The 26,414-nt window shown below is 38.2% G+C and overlaps 1 protein-coding gene across 1 annotated transcript; it reads right to left on the minus strand.

The window, feature by feature from the left end:
- Nucleotides 1-10,052: 10,052 nt before the first annotated feature.
- On the minus strand, nt 10,053-14,005 carry LOC148026579 (pentatricopeptide repeat-containing protein At3g16610-like). The gene has a single exon (XM_087691023.1). The coding sequence runs from the start codon at nt 13,759-13,761 to the stop codon at nt 11,233-11,235; it is 2,529 nt and encodes an 842-aa protein (XP_087547149.1). The 5' UTR covers nt 13,762-14,005; the 3' UTR covers nt 10,053-11,232.
- Nucleotides 14,006-26,414: the final 12,409 nt, after the last annotated feature.

Here is a 26,414-nt window from a genome sequence, read left to right on the forward strand (position 1 = left end):
GTTCACCCTTGACGCAAGATGAAAAAAAGAAAATTCAAAATAGGGAATAATGCAAAAAAAAAAGGCAGCCTGGAAAATGAATAAGAGAGGAAAGGCCAAAAGCACATAAGGTCACATCGAAGGTAAAGGCGCATTTTAAAATGCAAAGGCGCCATCAAAATTTTGTAAAAGAGCACCTGGCTCCCTCCTATGCAAATTGTAAAATCTAGATGAGCATAGGTGAAGGGATAAGGGAACTAGAAGGGAATAGGAAAAGATGACCTTGGCAAGATGCTCGGTCATGTAAAACAGGGGATGGGTACCCAAGGGATTTAGGGATTGTATAAATAATGCCAGGAGGCATATTCCACGGTGGATTCCGTAAAATTTTATTATTATCGGGACTCATACACAAAGTGGATTCTTTGTGCGAAAAGTCGATGGGGACGCCTATCCTTTTCGTGCGTTTTGTTAATTTTATGTGTACATGGGTGATTCCATAGCAGGTGATTCCGCAAAATACATATTTAAATTAATAATCGTTTATGAGTTTAGAGTGCGCACTCATAATAAATTAAGGCTAGGATTGATTTCTAACCAATTTATTTATATAGCTGAAGAATGCTAGGTATTCACTTTTGTCGGTTTAATTGTATTATTTTTCTAACAATTGTGAATGCTTCAGTTGATGTGTAGAGCAAGCAGCGGTGGCATTGGGAAGCATTAGAGGATAGAGTGTATTATCATCAATTTTTTATGGGCACATATCTTAGGCATGGCGCCTATATTTTATCGTGCTTATTTATCAAAGTGTTTGATATTTATTTATTATTTTTGTATGCGCATGGGCGTACGATTTAAATACTTATATTGGACATTGTATTTGGGTACCGCCTGACTTCTTGGGCACTCATTACCTTTAATTCTTTATTGGCACAAAAGCAAACTCAAAAGCTAAAGCGTGCTATTTTATAAATTGGGCTATTATTTGAGCTTGAAGATGAATAATATATTAAATACATGCTTTGTGGAGCGCTCACACAAGGCATGGGGGGAGATTGCACCTAATTGGTCTCTTGTTCATGTCGTGCAAGCTTTCTTCATTGGTTTTTGTGTAAAAAGTAGAGTTCTTTTGTTCTTAGGGACCTTCTAACACTCACTATGCGCGCATATGGCGTCCGATCTGTGCACCAGTGGTATCAAAGCGAAGCTGAGATCGAGAGCTTCCAATCACTTACCATGTCGCGCGAAGGCGAAGGTCCTGGAACGATCGAGATCTACAGTCAGTCTCGTCGTGAACGGTCAATACCAGCGTGTTCCTGGCAGTCAAGAACCCCCTTCTGCACCCTCTGATCGCGAGAGACCAGCCTCTGTAGGCGAAGGACCGGCGGCCAAGCTCCTTCATCAAGTCGTGAATATACAGACAAGCCTCCATAGCTTCACACCTTTCAATCTTAAGCAAAAGCTTATTAATCTTTACAAAGCTTATTTTTTAAAAAAGCTTTCTTAATCGAATTATTACGCCTGTGGCGGCAATATGTACTGCCCGCCATCAATGCTAGCGGAAACATGCTGAGGTCCACAAAAATCACGATGATCAACAAAGCCTTAAAACTCTAAGTTCTACAAGTTCTGCAAGTCACCAAAGTCACTAAAGTCTTCTTCAACCATTACCAAAGCGGCAGTTCATACGCAGAAGCACACGAATCAGTCTATTTCTCTGGAAGTCCCTGTTCACACTTGCAGACTTGCTGAACCAATTTCAGCAAAAACAGAAGTTCATACGCAGTTTCTACGCAACACTATTCTCTTGGAAGACGGTTGTGACAACGAATACCGCAATCGTAAAGGAGAAAGACTACAAAAAGCCAAACAAAATATACAAGCCTTGTAAACCTGCCTTTGAGCTACGCTCATCTCGCTAATAAGGTTTCGAGAGTGTGAGGTCTTTTGGAATTTTGCAGGATGACTGAACAAAACATGGATGATCTTATGGCTGAAGGTGATTTACCCGAATCAACGATGGAGCAAAATTTGGATTTGATTATGATGCATCTTGAAGAAGAACGAAGAGCCCGACAAGCTTTGCAAGTTCAATTGGCCAATTTGCAACGATCTACCACCGACCAAGATGGATCACAACCCGAAGATCTTATACGATGTACCATCGATGCAACACTTGAAGCCCAATCCATTCGCAAAGAAACAAAGATAAGTAAACGAAACTTCAAATTTCGTACTTTCAATGGATCACGCAATGGAAAGACTGTTCTTGCTTTTATCAGTCAATTTGATGATTACTTCCATGAAGAAACATACGCTGAGAAAAACAAAATTAAATGTGTCACTAACCATTTAGTTGATCGAGCATCCTTATGGTGGACTGTGGTACACAAGAGCGTTGATTGCCCCACTACATGGGAGACTTTCCAAAAGAAATTTTTGCAGAATTTCCTTCCTCCTCAATTCCATGAAAAATCCATCAAGCAATGGGATCTTCTACAAAAAAGGGATCACGAACCTATTTCCCAATACACTGAACGTTTCTGGAATGCCCTACTGCAATTACGTATGCTCGAAGATGTACCTGAAGCAACTCATAAACGCAAGTTTATGTCTGGCCTACTTGGACATTTCTATGCCGAAGTCAATATGTTCAAGCCAACAACCCTTGAAGATGCAATTTCCTTGGCTCATGACACTGAAGACAAGATTCGCCGACGAGACAAGCGACCACAACAATTTCCAACTAATGGTAACTTTGGTTCCAAACAATTCAATTCAAATTTTCGAAGATTCAATCAAAGTCGTTTTCTTCCATCTTCATTCTGTAAATCTTGGACACGACCACCTACCTTGCCATCAAACACCAATCCAAACCCTAAGCCATCTCCACAATCAAATCCCAACATTCCTAAACTTCCTACCATTACCAATAATGTATCTAAAGCCAAACCCATAGTTTGTTACAAATGCCATCAACCTGGACATCTAGCAACCAATTGTCAATCCAAAAAGCCACATGTCCAAATCAATTATCTAGGAGCAATAGAAGAAGAAGAACGTGAGGAAATGCCGAACTTTGCGGAAGATAATGACAACATTGGTACTACTTCGGATACTTTGCCAGGTATGCCAACTCCCCATTCTTTATTAACAATGAAATGTTTTGTGCATGGTAAAGAAAATACTATTTTACATGATGATGGGAGCACACATAACTTTATTTCTGCAAAATTAGTCAAAGAATTGAATTTACAAACTATTTCTACACATTATCGCATCAAAGCTACATTCCTAGGTACGAGATATAATGGAACACAAGAGGTGCATAATTTAGAAATTAAAATTGGTGATTATACTGAACGAAGAAATTTCTTAGTTATACCTTTGCAGTCTAGTGACATTATCTTAGGAATGCCTTGGCGTCATCAATACAATCCTGACATAGATTATTCTACGCATTCAATTAAAATTTATTTTCAAGGAAAACAAATCACATTGCATGGTATGCACGCTTCCAATAATTTTCCACTGCTTACACATACTCAGGCTAAACGTGCAATACGTAAAAATAGCAAATCATATTTAATATGGGTGAATGAAATTCAAGCTAAAGAAAAACAGATGCATCCTAGGCATACACAATTTCTTGCCCAATTTCAAGATTGTTTTGCTGATGAGTTACCACCTGGACTACCACATTCACGTCCTAAAGATCATAAAATAGATTTAATTCCTTGAACACAACCACCATGTAAAGCACCATATAGACACAACCAAATTGAACATAAAGAAATTCAAAATCAAATAGAAGAATTGCTTAACAGAGGATTAATTAGACCTAGAAGTTCTCCATTTGGTGCACCTGTCTTATTAGTGAAGAAGAAAAATAATACTTATCGCATGTGCATTGATTATCATGCCCTAAATAAAATTACTGTTAAGAATAGATATCCGATTCCTAGGGTAGATGATCTTATGGATAAGCTACAAGGATCTGCCATATTCAGTAAGATAGATCTTAAATCTGGATATCATCAAGTAAGATTGGACAAATTTGATATATTCAAAACTGCATTTAGAACACAATTTGGACACTATGAATTTCTAGTCATGCCTTTCGGTTTAACTAATGCACCAGCCACATTCAGTCGCATGATGAATCACATATTTCTGAAACATCAGCATTGTGTCATTGTTTTCTTTGATGACATATTAGTATTCAGTAAAAATGAGAATGAGCATTATGAACATTTGTCTTTAGTTTTTAAGTTGTTAAAAGACAATCAATTATATGCTAATCCAGAAAAGAGTGAATTCTTCCAAACAGAAATTGAATATCTAGGGCATATTATTTCATCAGAAGGTATTAAAGTTGACCCTAAAAGGATAGAAGCAATTTTAAATTGGCCCATACCCAAAAATGTGCATGAATTACGTTCTTTTCTAGGACTTGCTAGTTTTTACAGAAAGTTTGTAGGAATTTCTCATTACTTGCATTACCTTTGACAAAACTTTTAAAGAAGGGTATTGTGTATAACTGGTCTGACAATCAACAAAAATCCTTTGATTTATTGAAACATGATTTAACTCATGCTCTTGTATTACAACAACCTGACTTCAATAGACCATTCTTTTTAATAGTTACTGATGCTAGTGGATCTGGAATAGGAGCCGTCCTTATGTAAGATTCTTATCCCATAGCCTACTCTAGCTGTAAACTCAAACCATCTGAACTTAAATATTCTACCTACGATAAAGAATTGCTAGCCATAGTACAAGCCTTACGTCAATGGAAACATTATTTAATGGGATCTGAATTTATGATCAAAACTGACCAACAAAGCATTAGACATCTCCTTAGTCAACCACAAATATCTGACCGACACATTAAATGGGCCACTTTTATTCAAAGTTTTCATCCCATTATACAATATCAACCTGGAAAAGAGAATGTTGTAGCTGATGCTTTGAGTAGAAGACCGACAATTGACAATATTTCTGTGATATCATTTGATTCTCTTATCCCTATGAAAGATACTTATCATCAGGATCCTACTTTTCAAGCTGATTGGAATAAACTAGTTGCAAATAATTGGATTTCTATTGATTCACTGTCTTACAATAATGGATTCATGTTTTATGAAAAAAGATTATGTGTGACAGTGCCATTTCGATCATTTGTTTTGCATGAAATTCATTGTCCTCCATATCAAGGTCATAGAGGAATTATATCTACTTTGCGTACATTGACTGAAGATTTTTATTGGCCACACATAGACACTAATGTATCTAACTTTGTATCTAAATGTTTAATTTTTCAACGAGTTAAAAGACACCATGGTAAATGATATGGTTTACTAATGCAGTAAAGCTAATCATGATATGATTTGGACTGTTGCAGACAGGTTTAGCAAACAAGCATATTTTATTCCATGCAAGAAAACTTTAACTGCATCTCAAGCTGCTCAATTGTTTTTGAAAACTGTTTTCACTAACCATGGTTTACCAAAAGTTATTATTTCTAATCGTGATTCTAGATTTTGCAATAATTTTTGGATTACTTTGTTTGCTAACTTAGGAACAAAGATTGATTTTTTATCTGCATTTCATCCTGAAACAAACAATCAAACAGAAGCCAATTACCTGTACACACTGTCTATGAAAACCCTCCTTTGCTAGATGATGAAACTGAAATCCTTGAGCCTGAAACTATTATAGATACTGACTTTATGACCACTAGAACTGGCCGTAGATATTCTAGATATTTGGTCAAGTTTAAAAATCATCCTGTTGAAGAGGCCCAATGGATGCATGCTAGAGACCTAAATGCTTTTCCCACACTGGTAGCTCCACATTGAGCTAATAGCAATTGAGGTCAATTGCTATCCCACCCCGGGGGTATGATGCCAGGAGGCATATTCCACGGTGGATTCCATGAGGTCTTACGGTGGATTCCGTAATCGGACTCATACACAAAGTGGATTCTTTGTGCGAAAAGTCGATGGGGACGCCTATCCTTTTCGGGCGTTTTGTGAATTTTATGTGTACATAGGTGATTCCATAGCGGGTGATTCCACAAAATACATATTTAAATTAATAAACGTTTATGAGTTTAGAGTGCACACTCGTAATAAATTAAGGTTAGGATTGATTTCTAACCAATTTATTTATATAGCTGAAGACTGCTAGGTATTCACTTTTGTCGGTTTAATTGTATTATTTTTCTAACAATTGTGACTTGAACTGACCTGAGGTTAAGAGGGATTGAGAGAGTAGAGACCATGCTTGGCTGTGCTCTGATACCATGTTAAAATATGTGAATCTAGAGTATGGCAGATGCTATGGCTTACAGCTAAACACACCACTTCTAGTCCTTTGTTAGGCTGTTGGTACAACCATTGGCTTGAGATTGCTCATGCTAGTAGTTGTCTTATGACCAATGTTGAGAAATGACATGCCATTAGTAACCTACACACTGATCCTACCTATCATTCTAATGTTTCACTCCACGCTATCATTTTGGCTCATGAACTACAAGTGCCATCCAATTTGCTGCACCATCTGTTGTTTAATAAGATTCTTAAGGAGGAGGAACTACATGTGGCTATAAGAGGGATTTTTCAAAAATGATTTTATTAATGTGCTTTGTATAGTTTAAATTGATTATTCTAACATTATTTTTTATCTGTGCAGGTATCGACATTTTCAGGATGAGTCGAGGGATGAGCGATGAGGAGTTTCAGGAGATGATGGCACGTATGTCTCCAGATCAGCTCGCGAGATTCAGAGAGATAGCAGATCAGGAGCTGTCTCGTTCTTCGTCATGGCGCTCTGCTAGATCAGCTTCGAATGCTTCAGTTGATATGTAAAGCAAGCAGCGGTGGCATTGGGAAGCATTGGAGGATAGCATGTATTATCATCAATTTTTGATGGGCGCATATCTTAGGCATGGTGCCTATATTTTGTCGCGCTTATTTATCAGCGTGTTTGATATTTATTTATTATTTTTGTATGTGCATGGGTGCACGATTTAAATACTTGTATTGGACATTGTATTTGGGTACCGCCTTGACTTCTTGGGCGTCCGTTAGCTTTAATTCTTTATTGGCACAAAAGCAAACTCAAAAGCTAAAGCGTGCTATTTTGTAAATTGGGCTATTATTTGAGCTTGAAGATGAATAATATATTAAATACATGCTTTGTGAAGCGCTCACACAAGGCATGGGGGGAGATTGCACCCAATTGGTCTCTTGTTCATGTCATGCAAGCTTTCTTCATTGGTTTTTGTGTAAAAAGTAGAGTTCTTTTGTTCTTGGGGACCTTCTGACGCTCACTATGCGTGCATACGGCGTCCGATCTGTGTACCAATAAAAACTCAAAATGTGAATGAGAAGATCATTCTTTGGTGTGTGGCTAAACTTGCTTCTTCTTCCTCTCTACTTCTATCCTTCTTGCTTGTGTGTGCTTGTGCTTGAGAGAGGGAGTGTGAGAGTATAAGGAAGTGAGTGTGTGAGGGTGAGGAACTATGGTGAAGAAGCTCTCCATCTCCTCCTCTCTTCTTATCTTCTCTTCTCTTCTCTTGACCCGTGCACGGCTATGGAGGATAGAGCTCAAAGGAGGAGTCTTGAGGTTGCTTGAGCTCGCAACTAGGGTTGCGGAGCTACCAGAGTGCTTGCGGGAGGAGGCCACTCATTCGGGCATCGAGGTAAGCTCACTACACTTGTGGGATCGAAGGCATGTCAGCTAGGTGAGAGATCGCCATTAGAGCTCGCTTGAAACGCTTGAACAATAAGCGGTCCATGGGTCTTGGCGGTTGAGTGTGAGCTCCCACTACAACTTAGGATCCTCCCCCCTTTTAAATTTACAAAATGATTTCAAAATAATTCTATATGAGAAAGATATGTGTGTATCCTTTCCACAATGCAAGTAAATCTAATCAACACTACAACCAAGCTCTTTCAACAATAAGGAAATTCGCATGCAATTAAAACAATGCTAGTGTAAACTCGCCTCTACAATAATCCATATCTTACAAGAATTAATCAAGTGAATGATATCAAGGGACCATCGCCTATCATGGATGCGGCCCCATGATATACCCCATTCGTGTTTATACAACAATTTGTACAACATGGATATCAGTTTTTATAAATCTAACTTATGCAATTATACTAAGAAAACAAATAATATATGGTTGATTGCCAAATGCGAGTTTCTCCAATCTGGTTTTTGTAAACTTTTATATTGTGATACAAATGTGGGAACAAGTCATATCTACTTTGTTATTGGAGTAGAGAATATGACTAATTTGAGATATGATAATATTATGCACTCAAGTGGATGGTTGATTACCTATCTAATGAACATATTTGTTATATAGCTGAAAGACTTCTTAGCATAATTTCAAATGTAGAGTTACCAGTCTTTACATGATATTTTCACATTTAGAAAATGTGTGCTCAAGAAGATAAACTGTCCCATTTCAATGAGCACAAAGGTTTTAAAGAACTGGAAGTTGTCTAAAATATCAAATCAAAGGAACATCCTTGTAGATAGTGAATGCAAACTTACTATCTTGACTAAGAAATATAGAGGGATTTGATATATTGACCACCAATTGATCATTATAGTATATGAATGCATGAAATGTGTTTAAGAATATCATGTCTATTACTTTGAGCTAATATTTTGCAAAAATTAAACTCAAAATAAGCACAATGTAAGTTTCACCACAAGAATGAGCAAGTAAGACCCATAAGGATTCCACTATTGCAAAGTAGACCACATGGCATATCTAACATCTCAAATCTTAAATATACACAACTTAATAGAATATAAAAGAATTGAAATAATTCAACAAACTCACAAAGAACGAGAGAAAAACATACAATATGGCCCAGCCTCCCCTATAACAAAAGCCATGGTTTGCCATCCTTTGCTATGGAATAATAATTTAAATAGCTATTTACATTTATAGCATATATCTAATTACATGGAAAATACAAAGTTTTGTATGTAAAGAAGTTTCTTATAGCTTGAGGTAATTATTATAGAGAATTCTACGCATTGAATCATGATAATTTGACATCACTATCACATCCAAAACATGGCAAAACCTCTAAAATAACTCGAAAAGCTTTGAATTTTGAGTTGAATGAAGAAAAAACAACAAAACTAAGTTTTTACCTTGTTTTCCTATTTTGTGTGGTGCGAACTTGTTGCTCTTATAAAGAAAGCTTGTTTCGATAAAAGCATACCTTAAATCTAATGCTCTAATATTATTTATATTAAAGAGATTAAATCATGATCTAGTTAAAATTACTACTAAAGAATCTTAAAATTATAATTCACAAATAAAGTAATGATTTTACATTATACATTTACCTAAAGATTATTTATACTTGATAATTCTTTAAAAATACTAATTCACCTAGTTCTACCTAATAATGTATTGACTATAACACAAAGTACATAGTATCCTTCCACCTATCTACCATGCATAATGGATTATATCACACATGCACACTCCTTGTGCAATTTGACACAAATCATGTTGCAAATAGACAAAATCATATCAAAGATGCCAATTGCAAAAGATCACTATTACTTTGATCTCTTCAAATATTCAATCAACAAGGTTTTTAAAATGAGAAATCAATTGCAAATACAAAAATACAATTGCAATTAAAAAAAATTGGAAAAAAACGCAAAGTGAATGTAATGTCCTAGCCTTTTGGCAAGCCAAAAAAGGAGTTGCTATAACTATAAAACAATTTTTTTTCCAATAACAATGTTTTATAATCACTAGTGATCAAATTAGAGACCAAATGTAAACACCTTTAAAGATTGAGATAGAAACACAAGGTAATGCAAAGATTAGAAGACAATATATTGACAAAAATAGACCAAGGGTTGCATTAATTTATTAAGTTCTCGCAAGATGTAGGGGGACATAGGAGCATATCCTCACTAACAACACTTACTCTTTGCCATACTGGGTGAGCTTCAACTATGTTGCTTTCAACAGCACTCAAAACAAGCATTTGTTCACCACAAGTTATGCTTCCCAAATCCCTCACACCATTCAAAATTGCCCACACTACATAAAGTAGTAGGATCTTCTAAGGGCATGGGTGGATGTACCCTTAGCCAAAAAGTTGGAAGGGACTCTCTCTCTAGCATTTTTAGCTTGTCATAGTTCCATCTAATTGGATGGCCAACAAGATAGTATGGCCAAACTTGGATACTAAACAAAGGAAGCAATGGCATGCCCTTTGAAAACTGCACGTGATAAATAACTAACTTAGGGCATTTGTTAAGTTCCATGTACCCACAGGCACAAAGTCGTTTTCATATCCACCCAATAATTTGCATTTGCCAAAGTAGAGAGAATTGTCCTCAAAGACACACCTACAATGAGAAATTAATCATTAAGTGAAAGAGCATGTATGACTTTAAGACAGCAAATAACGATAGGCAACTCCTTAATTAGTTTAATTAGAAACAAGGGCACCAAATGTTTGTGCTTGTTGATTCATTTGCGCTCAATGTCTCTCTAGTTAATGGCCTTTTCCCCGTGTAGAACATGCCTTACATATAATATACATGTGCAAAGTGTCCAAATGGTATATACCTGTACAATTTTCCTTTTTAATCCAATTTGTACATACATGTATATTTTCCTTTTTTTAAGCTCTCAATGGCCATAGATTTGCCGATCAGAGCAATGTTTGTTTACAGATAAGCATGCATTACCTCTTAAGTACTCATAGTCATAGATTTGTGGATCGAAACAATTTTCATTTGCAAATTAGGAGCAATTAGTTTAAATAACATTCAGTTGCTTGTGAATCTTCTTTGATGGCAATCATTTATGTGTGCAAGGCAACTCCATGAAGTGCATCAACATAATACAATTCATTTTGAGTGTCAATCCATCTCAGGGTCAACTTGGCTTCTATGACACTTCTAGACTAATCATTAACTGTTAATCCCTTTGACTTCAGGATTCTTTGTGGACTCAACTTGGGGTGATGTCCCTCCTAGTTGATTGTTTGAACCAACAAGGTGGTGTTGGTGTGTCTATCCATGCATCAAATCTTGTGCTCTCCTCTGTTAGACTCAAGGACAAGGTCCCTTGAGGTTTGCTTCATAGGGTGCACTACCCCACTCTGCAACTCATATCCTTAGCAACTACTCTCAGCCCAGAAACTGCACTTCCTCCTGATGTACAATCACAAGAGGTCATCACACTGCCAAAGCCTGCAGCTGCTTCACATCCTCCCACAAGTCATTGTCAGCATAAATGTTGGACATTATTATAAATGCTGTTCCATTTTTCCCATCAGTTCGTACGACAGAATCAAAAGCTCTTGTTCCAACTTCCAAATTCCCATATTTTGCACATGCACCTAGCAAGGTCATCCACACAAGTGAATCTGGTTTTATTGGCATTCTGTTTGCCACATTTTCAGCTTCCTCCAACTGTCCTGCACGCCCAAGAAGGTCAACCATACACACATAATGGTCACTTACAGGTGAAAGCTGAAAGTCTTTCTTCATGGATTTGAAATAGAACTGACCTTCCTCAATGAGGCCTGCATTACTACACGCAGAAAGGATACTTACAAATGTCACATTAACAGGTGGGAAACCTTCTTGTTGCATGGTTTGAAAGTACAGCTGTGATGATTGGCAGTGCCCATGGTTAGCATAACCTTCAATGATTGTGGACCAAGATATCACATCTGGTCTAGGCAGCGTGTCAAAAACACTTGAAGCACTATCTAAGCTGCCACATTTAGCATACATATCAATCAGTGTATTCCCAATGTGCATGTCTGACTCGTATCCTCGACTCACAACATCAGCATGCATCAACTTGCCCTCATTCAATGCTGCAAGGATGCCACACGCTTTGAGCATGGTAGCGAGTGTGACTACATTAGGTCCTATGCCATCATGTTGCATTCTCTCAAACAGATCAAATGCCTCCCCAACAAACCCAAGCTCTACATACCCTTCTATCAGCGCAGACCATGCTATCACATCGCGGACAACTAGCCAGTCAAACATTCTCCGTGCATCAAACAGACTGCCACATTTGGCATACATGCTAATAAGAGAAGTTGCAATGGAAAGAATGGACTCCAGACCTTGTTCTATGATGTCAGCATGAATTAAACTGCCATACTGCAGAGCTTCAGAGCTGGCACACGCCTTCAAAATGCACATATAGGCCACATAATTTGGCTTTATGTCCTCCTGTTGCATTCTCTCAAATAGCTGTAGAGCTTCCAGGCCATGTGCATAAAGAGTATAGCCTGCCATCAGTGCGCAATATGACACCACCGTTTTTTCATGTAGTTTATTAAACAAATTTTGTGCACTATCTAGATCACCACATTTTGAGAACATGTCCACCAAAGCAATTGCTAAAGTTGAGTCACTATCCAACCCATGCTTGATGCAGTCAGCAAAAACCATCCTGCCTTGATCCAAAGCTTTTTCACCTGTGCATGCCTTGACAATACATAGAAAGGTGACACTGTTTGGATTTGTACCTTCTCGCTGCATGGTTTCCAACATCAGCAAAGCTTGTTCAAGATATCCTTGCTCTGCTCTTCCTCCAATAATTGTGTTCCAGGATATTATACTTCGAACTTTCAGAAGGTCAAATACCTTGGATGCACAATCTAGACTAGCACACTTTGCATACATGTCAACAAGGCTATTTCCTATAAATGAGTCTGATTCCAGCCCCTGCTTCATAATTCTTATATGCATAAGCTTCCCCTGATCTAAAGCAAACATGCTGGCACATGCTTTGAGGATGGACAAGAATGTAACATCATCCGGTTCCATGCCAGCCTGTTGCATCAACTTAAAGAGATGAAGTGCTTCAGAAGCATCTTCAGAATGAGCATAGCCTGAAATGATTGCATTCCAGCAACACACATTTCGGATAGGCAAGTTACTGAACACATTCTGTGCATCTTCGATGCTGTTGCATTTCGCATACATGTCAATCAGGCTGCTTCCAACATATACATTGAGCTGAAAGCCTTGTTTTACAAGATTGGAATGGATCAGCTTGCCCTCAACTAGGGCCATTACATCTGTACATGCTCTAAGTATACACATGAACGTGTACTCATTTGCTTCACACCCCTCCTGCTGCATATGCCTGAACAGGCTTAGTGCTTCCCAGCCCTGCCCATGGTTTGTATATCCTGCAATCATTGCAGACCAGGATACTACATTGCGCACTGGCAATCTCTCGAAAACCTCACAGGCCTTTTGTAGATTCCCATGCTTGGCATACATATCAACTAAAGTGGTCCCAACGTACAGATCTGCCTCCATGTCTTGGTTCATAATGTCGTTATGAATTTGAACTACAGCACCTATGTCAACACATGCCTTAAGTACAGCAACAAAAGTGTGCGAGCTCGGCACCACGCCCGACGAGTTCATCTGCTTATAGAGGAGCATAGCCTGCTGATTTTGACCAAGCTGTGTATGTGCCAGAATGATGGCAGACCATGTGTAGACATCTTTCTCGTGGCTATGGAAAACCTGAAGAGCCTCAGGCATGCGGCCACATGAAGGAAGCAATTTGATAAGCTGGCATCTTAGCTTTGCATTCAAATGAAGACGATTGCTGGTTATGGCGGAGTATGCCTTCCAGGCGGCAGCCGGGTCCTTCCGTTGAATGGAACCCTCCAAGAGAGCAATGGCATGATCCCGAACGCTAGACAGGTCAGGGTTTCCCATTTGGGAAGGGGCGCGTTCAAACTGACGTCTGCTGCCATGGTGTGAAGGGGAAGCTCAGGCGAATGGTCTCCTGAGCCTTGGAGCCTCTGATGTTCAACCGATGCCTCTGCACCAGCATGCTGTGCAGTCTGACGCAGTCCTGCGAATCGCCATAGCAGCATCTCAAGCCATGGCTCTGCTACGCTACAAAACCCGTCTTGTAGCTTAATTCATAACTGAGTAAGGCTATGGGCATATAGACATCGCGAACGCCCCTTAATTAGCTTAACTCATTAAGGCTGTGGATCACCAATGCCCCTTAATTAGCTTAATTCATAACTCACTACCGGTATGGAGATAATACACAGCATTAATAATACTTGGAGATCACTAATGCCCCTGAATTAGCTTAATCCATAACTCATTAATGTTGTGGAGATATGGATATCACTAATGCTATATCGAGATCATTGATGCCCCTTAAATTAGCTTAATTAATAAGTCATTAACGCTATGGAGATATGTAGACAACACTAATGCTCTATATAGAGAGATCACTAATGCTGTTGAATTAGCTTAATTCATAACTCATTAAGGCTATGGACTCATGGAGATACATAGACATCGCTCATGCTATACACAAGTTACGTATTTATTTCATGCCCCTTAGTAGTTTTAGACATCATTAATGTTGTATATGTTTTTTGTAAGCTGCTATAAATTTCACCTAGTTTTATACCAAATATCTCACTTTTGTGTCTTAAACAAAATTAGTACTTAAAATACATTATAAGCAACTAGTTATCAAGCTGGAGATATCCATGTCACATGCTACAAACGTATTTACCCTATAGAAATATATGAAGCAAGAATTAGTCTCTAAAAATCATGAGACTTTCATTTGATTAGTGTCAAAAATCATATTTCTATCCTCATACTTTTATGCAATAGAATTATTTAGTGGAATGGTTGCCATCATTACTATAATCAAATAGTAGCTTGATTTTTTTAAAATTTTTCCATGCATTTAGTAGAATGGTTGCCATCATTACTATAAGGTCTTGTTGTTTAATGGTCTTTCTAATGTGCCAAAATGCAAATCTATATAAATTCAAAATGGAAAGGCAAGATCTTGTGTGCACAAACCTCTCTCTCTCTCTCTCTCTCTCTCTCTCTCTCTCTCTCTCTCTCTCTCTCTCTCTCTCTCTCTCTCTCTCTCTCTCTCTCTCTCTCTCTCTCTCTCTCTCTCTCTCTCTCTCTCTCTCTCTCTCTCTCTCTCTCTCTCTCTCTCATGGAGGGGAGGGGGGTGGACGAACTATCTCAATAAGTACCAAAATAGTAGCTACTAAAAATAGCAATTACAAAAACTAGCAAGTAAAGTCAAATATTAGAGAAACTACTAAAAACAAAACATTTATGTGAAACTAGAGCACTAAGCTCACCCACGTCAAATGGTAGTAATCTACACATAAAATATACTGTCCTACAAGGTTCGTGTAATCTTTGTAAACCCATGGGCAAGCCTGTAAATGCCAAAATAGTCATGCACTCTAGATTTAAATTCCATGGGCGTGCCATAAAGGCCTACAATCATTGTAATAGGCAAGGCAAGAGAGACGATGATTACATATGCATGTAAGCCCATATATTTGAAGCTCAATTTTCTCATTCTTTGCTATGCAAACTTTGGAGATCCCTTATTTTCTTATTTTCTTCTCCCTCTTCCCAACTCCATGGAGAGAGTGCACGCGCGCACTTGAGGGAGTGATACAAAGAGCTTGACAGAGTAAAAGTGAGTGAAAGAAAGAGGAATACATTGTTCATGCTTGCTTTCCCTCATCTTTTCTTCTACTCTTTCACTTATGGGAGCATGGAAGAGTAGATCAAGGATGAGCTAAAGAGGACCTTCCATTATTCATGCTCTTCAAATCAAGCAAGCATCGAGGAAAGACCTTTAGAATCATAACTGTAATGAAGAAGGAGAGGTATCAAATAGCATTTTTTGCATTTTCTTGTTTTCTTTTCTTGGTTGGTTACAAGTATGGGAGAATGAACAGAGTAAGCAAGATATAGATAGCAAGAGCAAGAGCTAAGGCCATCTTGCTCATGCCATCTATGTGAGAGGCAAATGCACTAAGAGTGAGGGATACTCTTGAATAAACAAGAGTATCCCATCAATGTCTTAACATTGAGCTCATACAGCGAAGCATTTGGTTTCATTGCCATGACTAACAAGAATTACCTACTTGATGGTGCTCTATTTCTTTACTGGTTGAATAGTTAGGAAGTAGTCATGGTTCCGAATGATGGAGTTGTGATATACTCTTCTTTCAAGAAGGGATAGCTCTTGAAATCGATCAAGTCAGAGTAGAGGGCTAATCTGATGTGAAATAGGAAAATTAAATAGAGTAGCAAATTAGGAACAAAAAGACATTTTAGAAAAGCATAAGAATCCATAATAATCTTTGTATCTTGCATTATCTTTAGCTTTACTCTATATCTATTATGTATTGGATGCATTTTGGGTCAATGGAAATATAAGATTCAATAAATAAATAAAATATCCTTCATGAGAGGGGAAACTAGTTTTTAATCTCTTGAGAGCAACCCTAACTCCTTTTCATGCCTGGTTGGCTCATCCTACATCTATTTTACTACTTGAGGGACTAGATGGCCTCAAACTAGCTTATAAGATGTATATAATGAGTTTGAATCAATATTGAGGACAAATTTGAGAAGCTTGATGCAAGTTTGAATATACTTCACGAATAAAGCATCATTAGAAGCTTGCATGAAGAGAAAGGCTTGATTACATGATTAGGCATACACAAAGGCATTGGGTTGATTGAGTATTGAACCATTATCCCAAAAGTAGGAAGGTTCATGTTTGACATGTGCATACATATACAAAGAGGTTACTTGATGCATTAGGATTTTTCTCATACTGGGTGATCATAGTACAAAGAGTGGAGAATGTTCAGTTCATACTATTATTTCTATGTTGGCATGGCAAGGAACCTTGAGTATGAGTTGTGGAAGCTACATTGGGTTGAGAGGCTCAAGTTAGCCCAACTCCTTGTCTCCCCTCAATCACATGACAATCCTCTAGTTCATTACGAGGCTAAGACAATGATCATAAATTAGTGGGTCTATCATCAGGTTATTCGACCCAATGGGATAGATGCTAATAACTATTCACCCTCTCTAAATTCCCAATTGAGGAACTTTCTAGCCTTCCTTAAGAATGCCTTGAAGTGGAAACCCTGAACGAGCACCCTATCTTTTTTATTGTACCCTCGTCTCAATTTCATGGATGATCTTGTTGTATCTATCAACTATCTTCCTCTTGTATGAATTTCCAAAACAAAGAGACACTTCTTTGCATAAAGTTTTTTGTTAATAAAAGTTTTGTTTGGCTAATGATGACTTTACATTCATGCCCATATTGATCCATGATAGCACTTTCTTGTTTTTTGTTCTATATTTATGCATGTGTTTCATCCACAAGGTTACAACTGGCATGATACATTTATGAAGATCATCGAAGGACTTAATTACCAATCGCTCGCTAAGCCTTTTCATCAAAGGATGGTGGGGAACGAATGTGTAGCACTACTTCATTGATGCTAAGGAACTAGCTTACATGGACAAAAACTCAAAGTGCATTTGTTGAATGGAAGAACTAAAGTTGGTATATCTGTTTTTGTTTGGGGAGACCATGGCCAACTCTACTATTACTATTAATAACTAAATAATTCCTCAAACACATTATGTGTCAGAGTGCATAACTAAGGTGATCTCCCCTAATAGATAAGTCCACTTGGGAGGTGTAGGTACTAAAATTATGCAATATGAGGACTCTATGAATTAGCCATGCACTATAGCATCCTCAACATCTTTCAAAAGCCACCTACTTACCAAATGATTATTGCTACTAACTTTCATGGCTAAAAGAAACTTGAATGTGGACCACTTTACTGCTTTATAGCACACACAAAGTATGTGTGTATGTTCAATTAAAAGAGAGAGTGTGTGCATTTGCATGTGTATTCAATTGAGAGAGAGAATGTAGAAAATAAATGTAACCCTTGCTCACCCTTCAAGAAAAAACCCTATTTATTTCTTGAATACCAAAATTTTCCTCCTTTTGCCACATAGGCTTGGAAGCCTTTTGGTTGGTTTACGATCCCCAAGGCAAAGCTCTAAAACTCACTGAGGGTTAGAGAGAGAGAGAGAGAGAGAGAGAGAGAGAGAGAGAGAGAGAGAGAGAGAGAGAGAGAGAGAGAGAGAGAGAGAGAGAGAGAGAGAGAGAGAATATAGTTAGTGGAGATCCCACTAAGCCTCGAATAATGTCTTAAGTCCACATTGTTAAAGCTTTTTCTTAAAAAGATTATAGTATTATTGCTTTTGAAAGTTTCTAGTAAGATGTTGATGAACTAGGGGAAACTAGATAATTAAGGGTTAAACATAAATGTTGAAATTTTGATGATTTAAGACAAATGTCTTAAAAACCTAGTGACATTAAGCCCAACAAAGGGAATAGAAGTTGAGGAAATAAGGGTTATCGATAAGAGAGAATCTTTAGGCTTCAATGTGAATAAACTAGGGATTCATTTAAAATTTGTGTGCCAATGGTCCAAGAAAGAGCAAGTTCCATTGTAGAGGTATGGCTTTGCACCTGAGCCATTGTTGATTTGAGATATTATTTTATGAGGGATATGAATTAGGAGCTTTTAATTGCACTACTCAATTAGAGCTTTATTTATAATTTTTTTGCTCAATACCAACTCAAGCTCTAGCAATTATATAAGATACTCTCCTATTGAACCTTATGCATCTATGTATGAATGTGTGTGTGTGTGTGTGTGTGTGTGTGTGTGTGTGTGTGTGTGTGTGTGTGTGTGTGTGTGTGTGTGTGTGTGTGTGTGTGTGTGTGTGTGTGTGTGTGTGTGTGTGTGTGTGTGTGTGTGTGTGTGTGTGTGTGTGTGTGTGTGTGTGTGTGTGTGTGTGTGTGTGTGTGTGTGTGTGTGTGTGTGTGTGTGTGTGTGTGTGTGTGTGTGTGTGTGTGTGTGTGTGTGTGTGTGTGTGTGTGTGTGTGTGTGTGTGTGTGTGTGTGTGTGTGTGTGTGTGTGTGTGTGTGTGTGTGTGTGTGTGTGTGTGTGTGTGTGTGTGTGTGTGTGTGTGTGTGTGTGTGTGTGTGTGTGTGTGTGCGTGCACCATTGTTTTGCACACCAAACATGGAGTTATGCTAGCCAATGGAGACTTGCTTCCTTGCCTAATATGATCCACATATTGATAATGACAATGAATCAAAAACACCTACAAATTGCTTGTTTTTTCTCCAATCTTGTACATCCTAGCCTTGTTCGCTAAAGCCCATATGCTCAAATAGTTATAATTTATTTATTATTTTGACTTATAGTAGTATGGTGGATTAGCTTCACAAAAACTTGAAACTCATGAATCATCACAAAGAACCTAACATATATGCACCCATGCGTGAGCACACACACACATATTGTATATGTATGTACATAGGTGTATGTGTGCACACGTGCACACGTGTGTGTGTGTGTGTGTGTGTGTGTGTGTGTGTGTGTGACATAGGTTTGAGAGCCTTTCCACAAGTTCCAATAGGAGAGAGGGTCAAGATTCACTACAATAAAATGTTTTATTTTGTTTTTAACATAAACAATGCTCCAAGTCATCCAAAGAGTCATATTTTCTTTTCATCTATACTATCTCTTGTTTTTACACTTCCTGAGGCTATCCCAAACCTGACAATGCTAAGATGTCAATTGTACGATTTTCTAGGAAGCCAAAAAAAGTTTTTGCATGGCGAGAGTGAAGCTACACTGCCAATGAGAGAGAGAGAGAGAGAGAGAGAGAGAGAGAGAGAGAGAGAGAGAGAGAGAGAGAGAGAGAGAGAGAGAGAGAGAGAGAGAGAGAGAGAGAGAGAGAGAGAGAGAGAGAGAGAGAGAGAGAGAGAGATGTGGGAAGCCCTCATTGACTGTGTGAAGGCTAAGCTCTACAGTAGCATGTTCATCCGAGGAGGAGCATAACAATGCACACATTAGAGAGTCTCTCTGAACATCCCAAATAAAGGAATGACCTTCATTAAGGAGATGCCACATGAATGCACATGTGTATGTGTGTGTGTGTGTGTGTGTGCGCGCGTGTGCACGCGTGTATTTGTGTATAAATATGTACATATACATGTGTAGCTGTGTGAATGTACACATGTGCATATGTATATTTGTAATGTGTGTCCTCCCCAAGATAGTACTTCTGTGGTGGGTGGGTATCCATAGAGGAGACATATACAGATCGAAGAGATCAAAGATGGGAGGTGAAAGAATTATTCATATTGAGAAAAAAGCTAGATTTATAATTGCATTCCTTGTACCTCTTTAAATAGGCACATTTGTACAAGTAATACTTTGTATGTGGACTCCTTTGACTTGACACCTCAGCATGCTTGTCTAGCCCCTCCACTCATTCTTATCTTTCCACTCCCTACATGGTAGTTCATATTGGGTTCTTTATACAAGAAGGCACCACATACACACACACACACACACACACACACACACACACGAATACCACAATGTTCAAATGTTTCAACACCCCCCTTGGTGCATTATTCAGCTACTACAAGGTGGTCGGGCAGTTACATTAGCTACACTGGCTCTAATGGCTCTAGTTGGGCTCCTAAACATGCTAAACGATCCCACACAACCTCATGGCTAGAAGCGTCTGGGTACTTTAAATAACTCTTCTAATTGTTGCATTTATAGATGCAATTCTAAATTGTAGTCCAACTAATTACCCCTCTCAATTCCAAGCAAAGGAGTTTCCCACACGTTAATGACTATCTCACCTCAAATCACATATATAAAGGGCACCCCCTAGTCGACTATTATGGCCCCTACAACTCTCTTACACCCCAAGGATCGGCCCTAAGATGCGCCATCTAAAACACATAAAACATTGTAATATACTCCTCTCTTGATATTTATCATTCTAGGAGACTTTTCATAACCTTGCATAATCTTTCCCCCAATAATAAATGTGCTAACCTACAGCTAGGTATCCTCTTCCGCTCCACGTGGGTCAACTAGTTTTCAAACAATTGCTATGCATCCAGGAGGTTTATTTTGATACCATACTTTTATGCTCTTTCCATGCAAGGTGGAATGCTCTAAAGTTACCCAAAGAAAAAAGCTATTCTAATTTTTCTCTTAATATATCTTATTTCATGTGTTAGAATCCATTTTTACACATCCTCACAAATTCCTAGAACTAGCTTTCTAGTAGGCTAGGGGGACAAGGTCACTGGTGCTACCTTTGAGATAGATCTTTGTATGCCCGACAATATCTTTGCAGGAGGCAAATAACTGCTCGAACCTCCCTAGACATACCTAACCTAATCTTGGGACTTCATGCCTTTATTGTTGGTCCCCAGCAAACAAATAAACAATCCCCAAATACACATATACATTCTACTTAAGGGAAAGCAAATCTGAAAGGAAAGACACCACCTAGAATAGCCACAAGAAGCTTCCATGCAGCAATTGGCTCCCTCTAAGTGCTTCTTCAAACCTATCTAGTGCAACACTAAAATGCAAAACCATCAAATGCACCAACACCAACCAAACACATGGCCCTCTTGGCCTAATGAAGTAAAGCATTTCACTGTAAAAGAAGTGACCCTCTTGGCCTAACAAAATGTAACATTTATATCCAACAATCAGCCCTCTTGGCCTAAAGTAATAAATCAATACAACTTATACTATATCCACCCCTTAGAGTGGTACTAGATACGCAACAAGGTGCTCCATTCCAAGGAGAAAATAGGGCTCCTAGACTTAAGCTAGGTGCATCAAATTATGACCCATACCTGTTGCATATACAACAAGAGTCATATGTATAACATGTCATCGAACTAGCCTATGGATTTAGGATAATAATGGTAGATGGGTCTTGACTACTTTTTGCATTACCTAAACTAACCACCACCTACCATATAAAGCATGTTCAAAGAAGAGTCCCCATAATTGACAAGGTCCCATCTCATTATCAAGAGATATATTCAAGCTAGGACCATAATTAAAACAGTGGTCTTCTTCATAAGCATAATTCACTAATGAACTGGCAAATTGGTTCCAATGTCATGTAATTAGCTAAAAAGACACTCTTTCAAACTTGATGATCAGGTCTATAGCAACATGATAATACATACGAATGATGGGAATGTGTACTATGTACATCCCATTTAGTTGATTCAATATCAATTGGGAATCCCCCTTTACTAATAATTGGTGAAAACTGCCTCTCTTAGCAATGTTTAGTCCCATTATTAAGGAGCCTTTATATTTTGCCATATTGTTACTAAATCCTACCCCAAGGCAAGCAGCTAATTTCATCATGACCCTACGTTGAGGATCTCTAATGACTACCCCGATGCTCTCTTTCTTATTGGGACCCCTACACGCTCCATCAAAATAAAATATATAGGCCTATAAAGGGTTTACACAACTGGCCATAGTCAATGCTGCTATTCATAATTATGATAATCAAAGTTCATCATATTTAAAGGATGAACCACATGATCCATCCCACCTTCTTCATTGAAACCTACAGGGATACTTGCCATGATACGCGAGTAGTGATGGTAGAAGTGTTGAGAATAGCAAAAGATGCTTGATATGTGTGCCCAAAAGAGGCTTGCTATAAGTGGCTTTGTATGAAAGAGATGACAAATGATGTATTCTCCAAGAAGAGATGTTCAGAATCCCATAAGCACAGTGAGGGAGAGTGGTACTATCTAGAAGCTATAAAAGCATGTACTTGACACTCATTTCAATATAATGGAACTATCAATTTGAGTCACCGTTAGTGTCATTGTCCATCTTACACAAGAATGTGTTTATGAGTCCAAGCTTCCATCTTGGAACCTAATTCACTTGTGTAACAGCTAGTCTATCTAAGTCTATATCATCATGAGTTGTGTATTCATCTTCCATCCTCCATAACTCCTGCCATGCTCTAGATCCATGCTTTTCACATGGTATCAGAGCTCAGCTGAACATGGCATAGCTCCATACACTATTTCTTTGGTTTTTCTTCACCTTTGGTCATCTCTATCCAGCTCACATCTAGCTCATGACTCCATTTTCAACTTCACCTTCATCTTGACCTTGAATCTGCCATAGCTAGTCTACACCCATCTCTGTTTGAACACTTAGATCTTTCAAACCAGAGCATATCTCTTCAAGTTCTCTTCTGGAGATCTCTCCCCTGACTCCTTGTCCTAACTGCGCCTGCAGATTGTCATACCTACTAACCTTGGATGAGGTAGTGTGAGAAAACTAAGGCATCTTAACTCTTGCTCTCTTCAAGAAAGTTGTTCCTATCTTGAGGCACTCCTTGTTACATCCAATGTCAACATTGTGCCCTGTAGGACTCAACATTGCAAAAATACATGAATTTGGTGTAGATTTTGCAGGCAGGGATTCCAACCTGATCTAGCATTTAGCACAAGGTGTGATTCTCCAGAGCTTTGTAGGGCATTTGAAGATCCCCAAGTGGGAAATCTTAGACTAAAAGGGTTCCTCGAAATTCTCTCTCTATTTGTCACAATCTATGAAACCCTAACTGTCATCTTTGTGGGCAGTCATAGCCAAAGCTTCAAAGCTTGACATTTTCACTATTTCTTCTCACTAAAGCTATCAATAGTGATTTTAATCACTAAGCTACACTCTCTGAAGTTCAGAGCAGATCTAGAAGTGTGCAAGGAAGCACAGAAGTCATCCACAAAGTTTGTGAGAAATCGACAAACAGGAAGTGGATTAAGCATCGACTTCCAACACTAAGCTCAAAGAATAGTATCCATTGATACTTAGTAGTGTCAATTTGACAATGATCTTCTTGTGTCTCTTAACATATTGAACTACAACTCTTTTGCTAGTTATTTGAAGCTGGTCAACATGGCAAAAGCTTGATCAAATAGCCAAGTTCAATGGAGAACACTTTTATGCGTGGAAGGAGAAGACCATGTGTACCACCTTATGCAGAAGGACTTGTGGGACTTGTTTGAGGAAGAGGAGGAGGAAGAAGAAAGTGAAGATGGAAACATCCTTGGAAGGGTCCAACCAAATCTTGAAGAACCAAAGTCCAAAGAGTGGAAAAAGATGAATAATAAAGCTCTAGGAATTATTGCATGGGGATTTTCTGACGATGTATTGCATCATATCTCTGGCATTAGAGATGCTAAAAAGGCTTGGGATGAGCTTGATAGGATCTTTGGAATTCAAGCCAAAAACTCTAAGGTCAAGTTGCTAATGTAGTTCTATACACTTGACATAAAAGACTGCACTTCAATGACTATGCATATTAACAAATTCAAAAGTCTAAAAACTCAACTTGCCATTGTGAAGAAAACAATAGATGAAGATGAAGCCATTGTTGTACTCCTTGCTAGTGTAAACTAGGATCCTTACGAAAATCTTGTCTCTACTCTCAAAAATGTACCTAATTTGTCACAAAAAGATATTGATCACTCTCTTCTTGATGAAGAGAATAAACAAAAGAACAAGAATGCAAAAGATGGTGTCCCATCATCTAGGGAAAACTTCCTATACAACAAAGGAGTTATTGGACCTAAAGAAAGAGGCCGAGGATTCAATTTTGACAACAAAGATCGGATGACATGTCATTATTGTGGTAAGACTAGCCATATAGCCAGTGAATGTTTCCATCGCAAAAGAGCACAACACGTGCAGAATGATAACCATCGTCAAAATCAGTTCATGAATGAAGAAGATGCTTCTGCTATCAACAACAACTCTAACAGATTGTTTTGAAGAAATTATCTTTCCCATAGTGGATCTTATGTTTTCCCATAGTGGATTTTTGTTTCCCTTAGTGGATTTGCTTTGTAAAACAAAACCCTTTCCAAATATGTAAAGTTTCAAGCTTTAACTTGACTAGCTACCTATGAGCTAGTCTCTTGGGCCCTGTCATCATGTGGGGGAGCAAAAGCCAACAAGTGTTGGAACTCATCATTTGAGGGGGGGTGTTGAGAATAGCAAATGATGCTTGATATGTGTGCCAAAAGAGGCTTTCCCATAAGTAGCTTTATATGAAAGAGATGACAAATTATGTATGCTCTAGGAAGAGATGTTCAGAATCCCATAAGCACACTGAGGGAGAGTGGTACTATCCAGAAGCTATAGAGGCATGTACTTGACACTCATTTCAATGTAATGGAACTATCAATTTGTGTCAGTGTCATTGTCATTGTCCATCTTACACAAGAATGTATTTATGGGTCCAAGCTTCCATCTTGGAATCTAATTCACTTGTGTAACAGTTAGTCTATCTAAGTCTATGTCATCACATGAGTTGTGTATTCATCTTCCATCCTCCATAGCTCCTACCATGCTCTAGATCCATGCTTTTCACAAGAATACCTTAATTTCCCAAACAAATGTCCCATCTTCTTACTCAATCACCTTATACCCTTTGCTCCACCAAACAAGTTGTCTCTGGTAGTATCTTTGTTCTAGGTATGGGTGCTCCAAATAGGGGATTAGATGTCCCATCAATTGGTTCTAACCTCTCTTACAGGTTTCAAATCAACACGACATAAACTTGCAAGGGCATTCATCTCATTAGTATGCTTATAGATAATAAGGCTTAATCTAGTTAAGATTAACCTTACTCTTAGATTCCACTAAACTGTGGACTTATTTTTTCCTATTCTAGCTATTTTGTGGTGGGGACCATCTCACTTAGGTTCTAATTTTCCAAGAAAAAGCTCCCTACTACATGCATCATAATACATGACCAATTGTCATTTTTTAAAGATATACTTCTTTGCTTTCACATCATGAAGCTATTTCATACAAGCTTGGCCACCTCTTGATGTAATAAACCCTTAAGTTTAAGCTCATCCAGATGTGCTAAGGTTGTAAAGTGTTCAAAAAGTGCATCTTTATCCCCCAAAAAATGGTTGATCATGAATCTTATTGTAGGTAACTCGATCTCAAGGGGCAATACACACTCCTCTCTATAGACTAATTTGAACACATTGTGGCCAGTAGCTCATTTAAAAGTTGCGTTATATGCCCATATAACCACATACAATTTCATGTCCCAATCTCATTTCTTTTCTAAAATGATCTTGGAAACAAGATAAATAGCCACCAATATCTAGCTCTTAAGGCTTTCTATGCAATCAACCATCTAGCAAAGTGCCCTCCACAAGCAGAGTCATGACACTCTTCCAAGTTGAATGGAACTTCATCAAAGATAACATATCAATGAAAAACATCATTCACCCCTTTTGCTAATATAAAGTTCTTGCAATTAAGGAAAAATTTAAGGCTTATTATTTAATTTTTCTTTTCTGAGCCTTAGACAAAGAGGCTCCATTCTCTCTTGTGGATAGATAATGCATTATTGCAACATACCAGAATGGAATGGAGGCTCTTTCTATTTTAAATAGACCCTCAGGGTCGCTAACTTCGGCCAATATTTGTTTCAGCTCCTCGAAGTCTACAAGACACTCTGCAATGCCTCACAATCTTGGTAGCTTACTCTTAATCTTGTAGCCCAGCTCATAAGGGCCATGTGGACTTTACGTGTTTGCAATGGTTTTCTTGATGTAT

The sequence above is a fragment of the Lygodium microphyllum genome, chromosome 13 (assembly GCF_053477565.2).
Source record: "Lygodium microphyllum isolate KBCC chromosome 13, Lygodium_microphyllum_v1.1.10, whole genome shotgun sequence".
In the NCBI taxonomy this organism is placed as follows: Eukaryota; Viridiplantae; Streptophyta; class Polypodiopsida; order Schizaeales; family Lygodiaceae; genus Lygodium; species Lygodium microphyllum.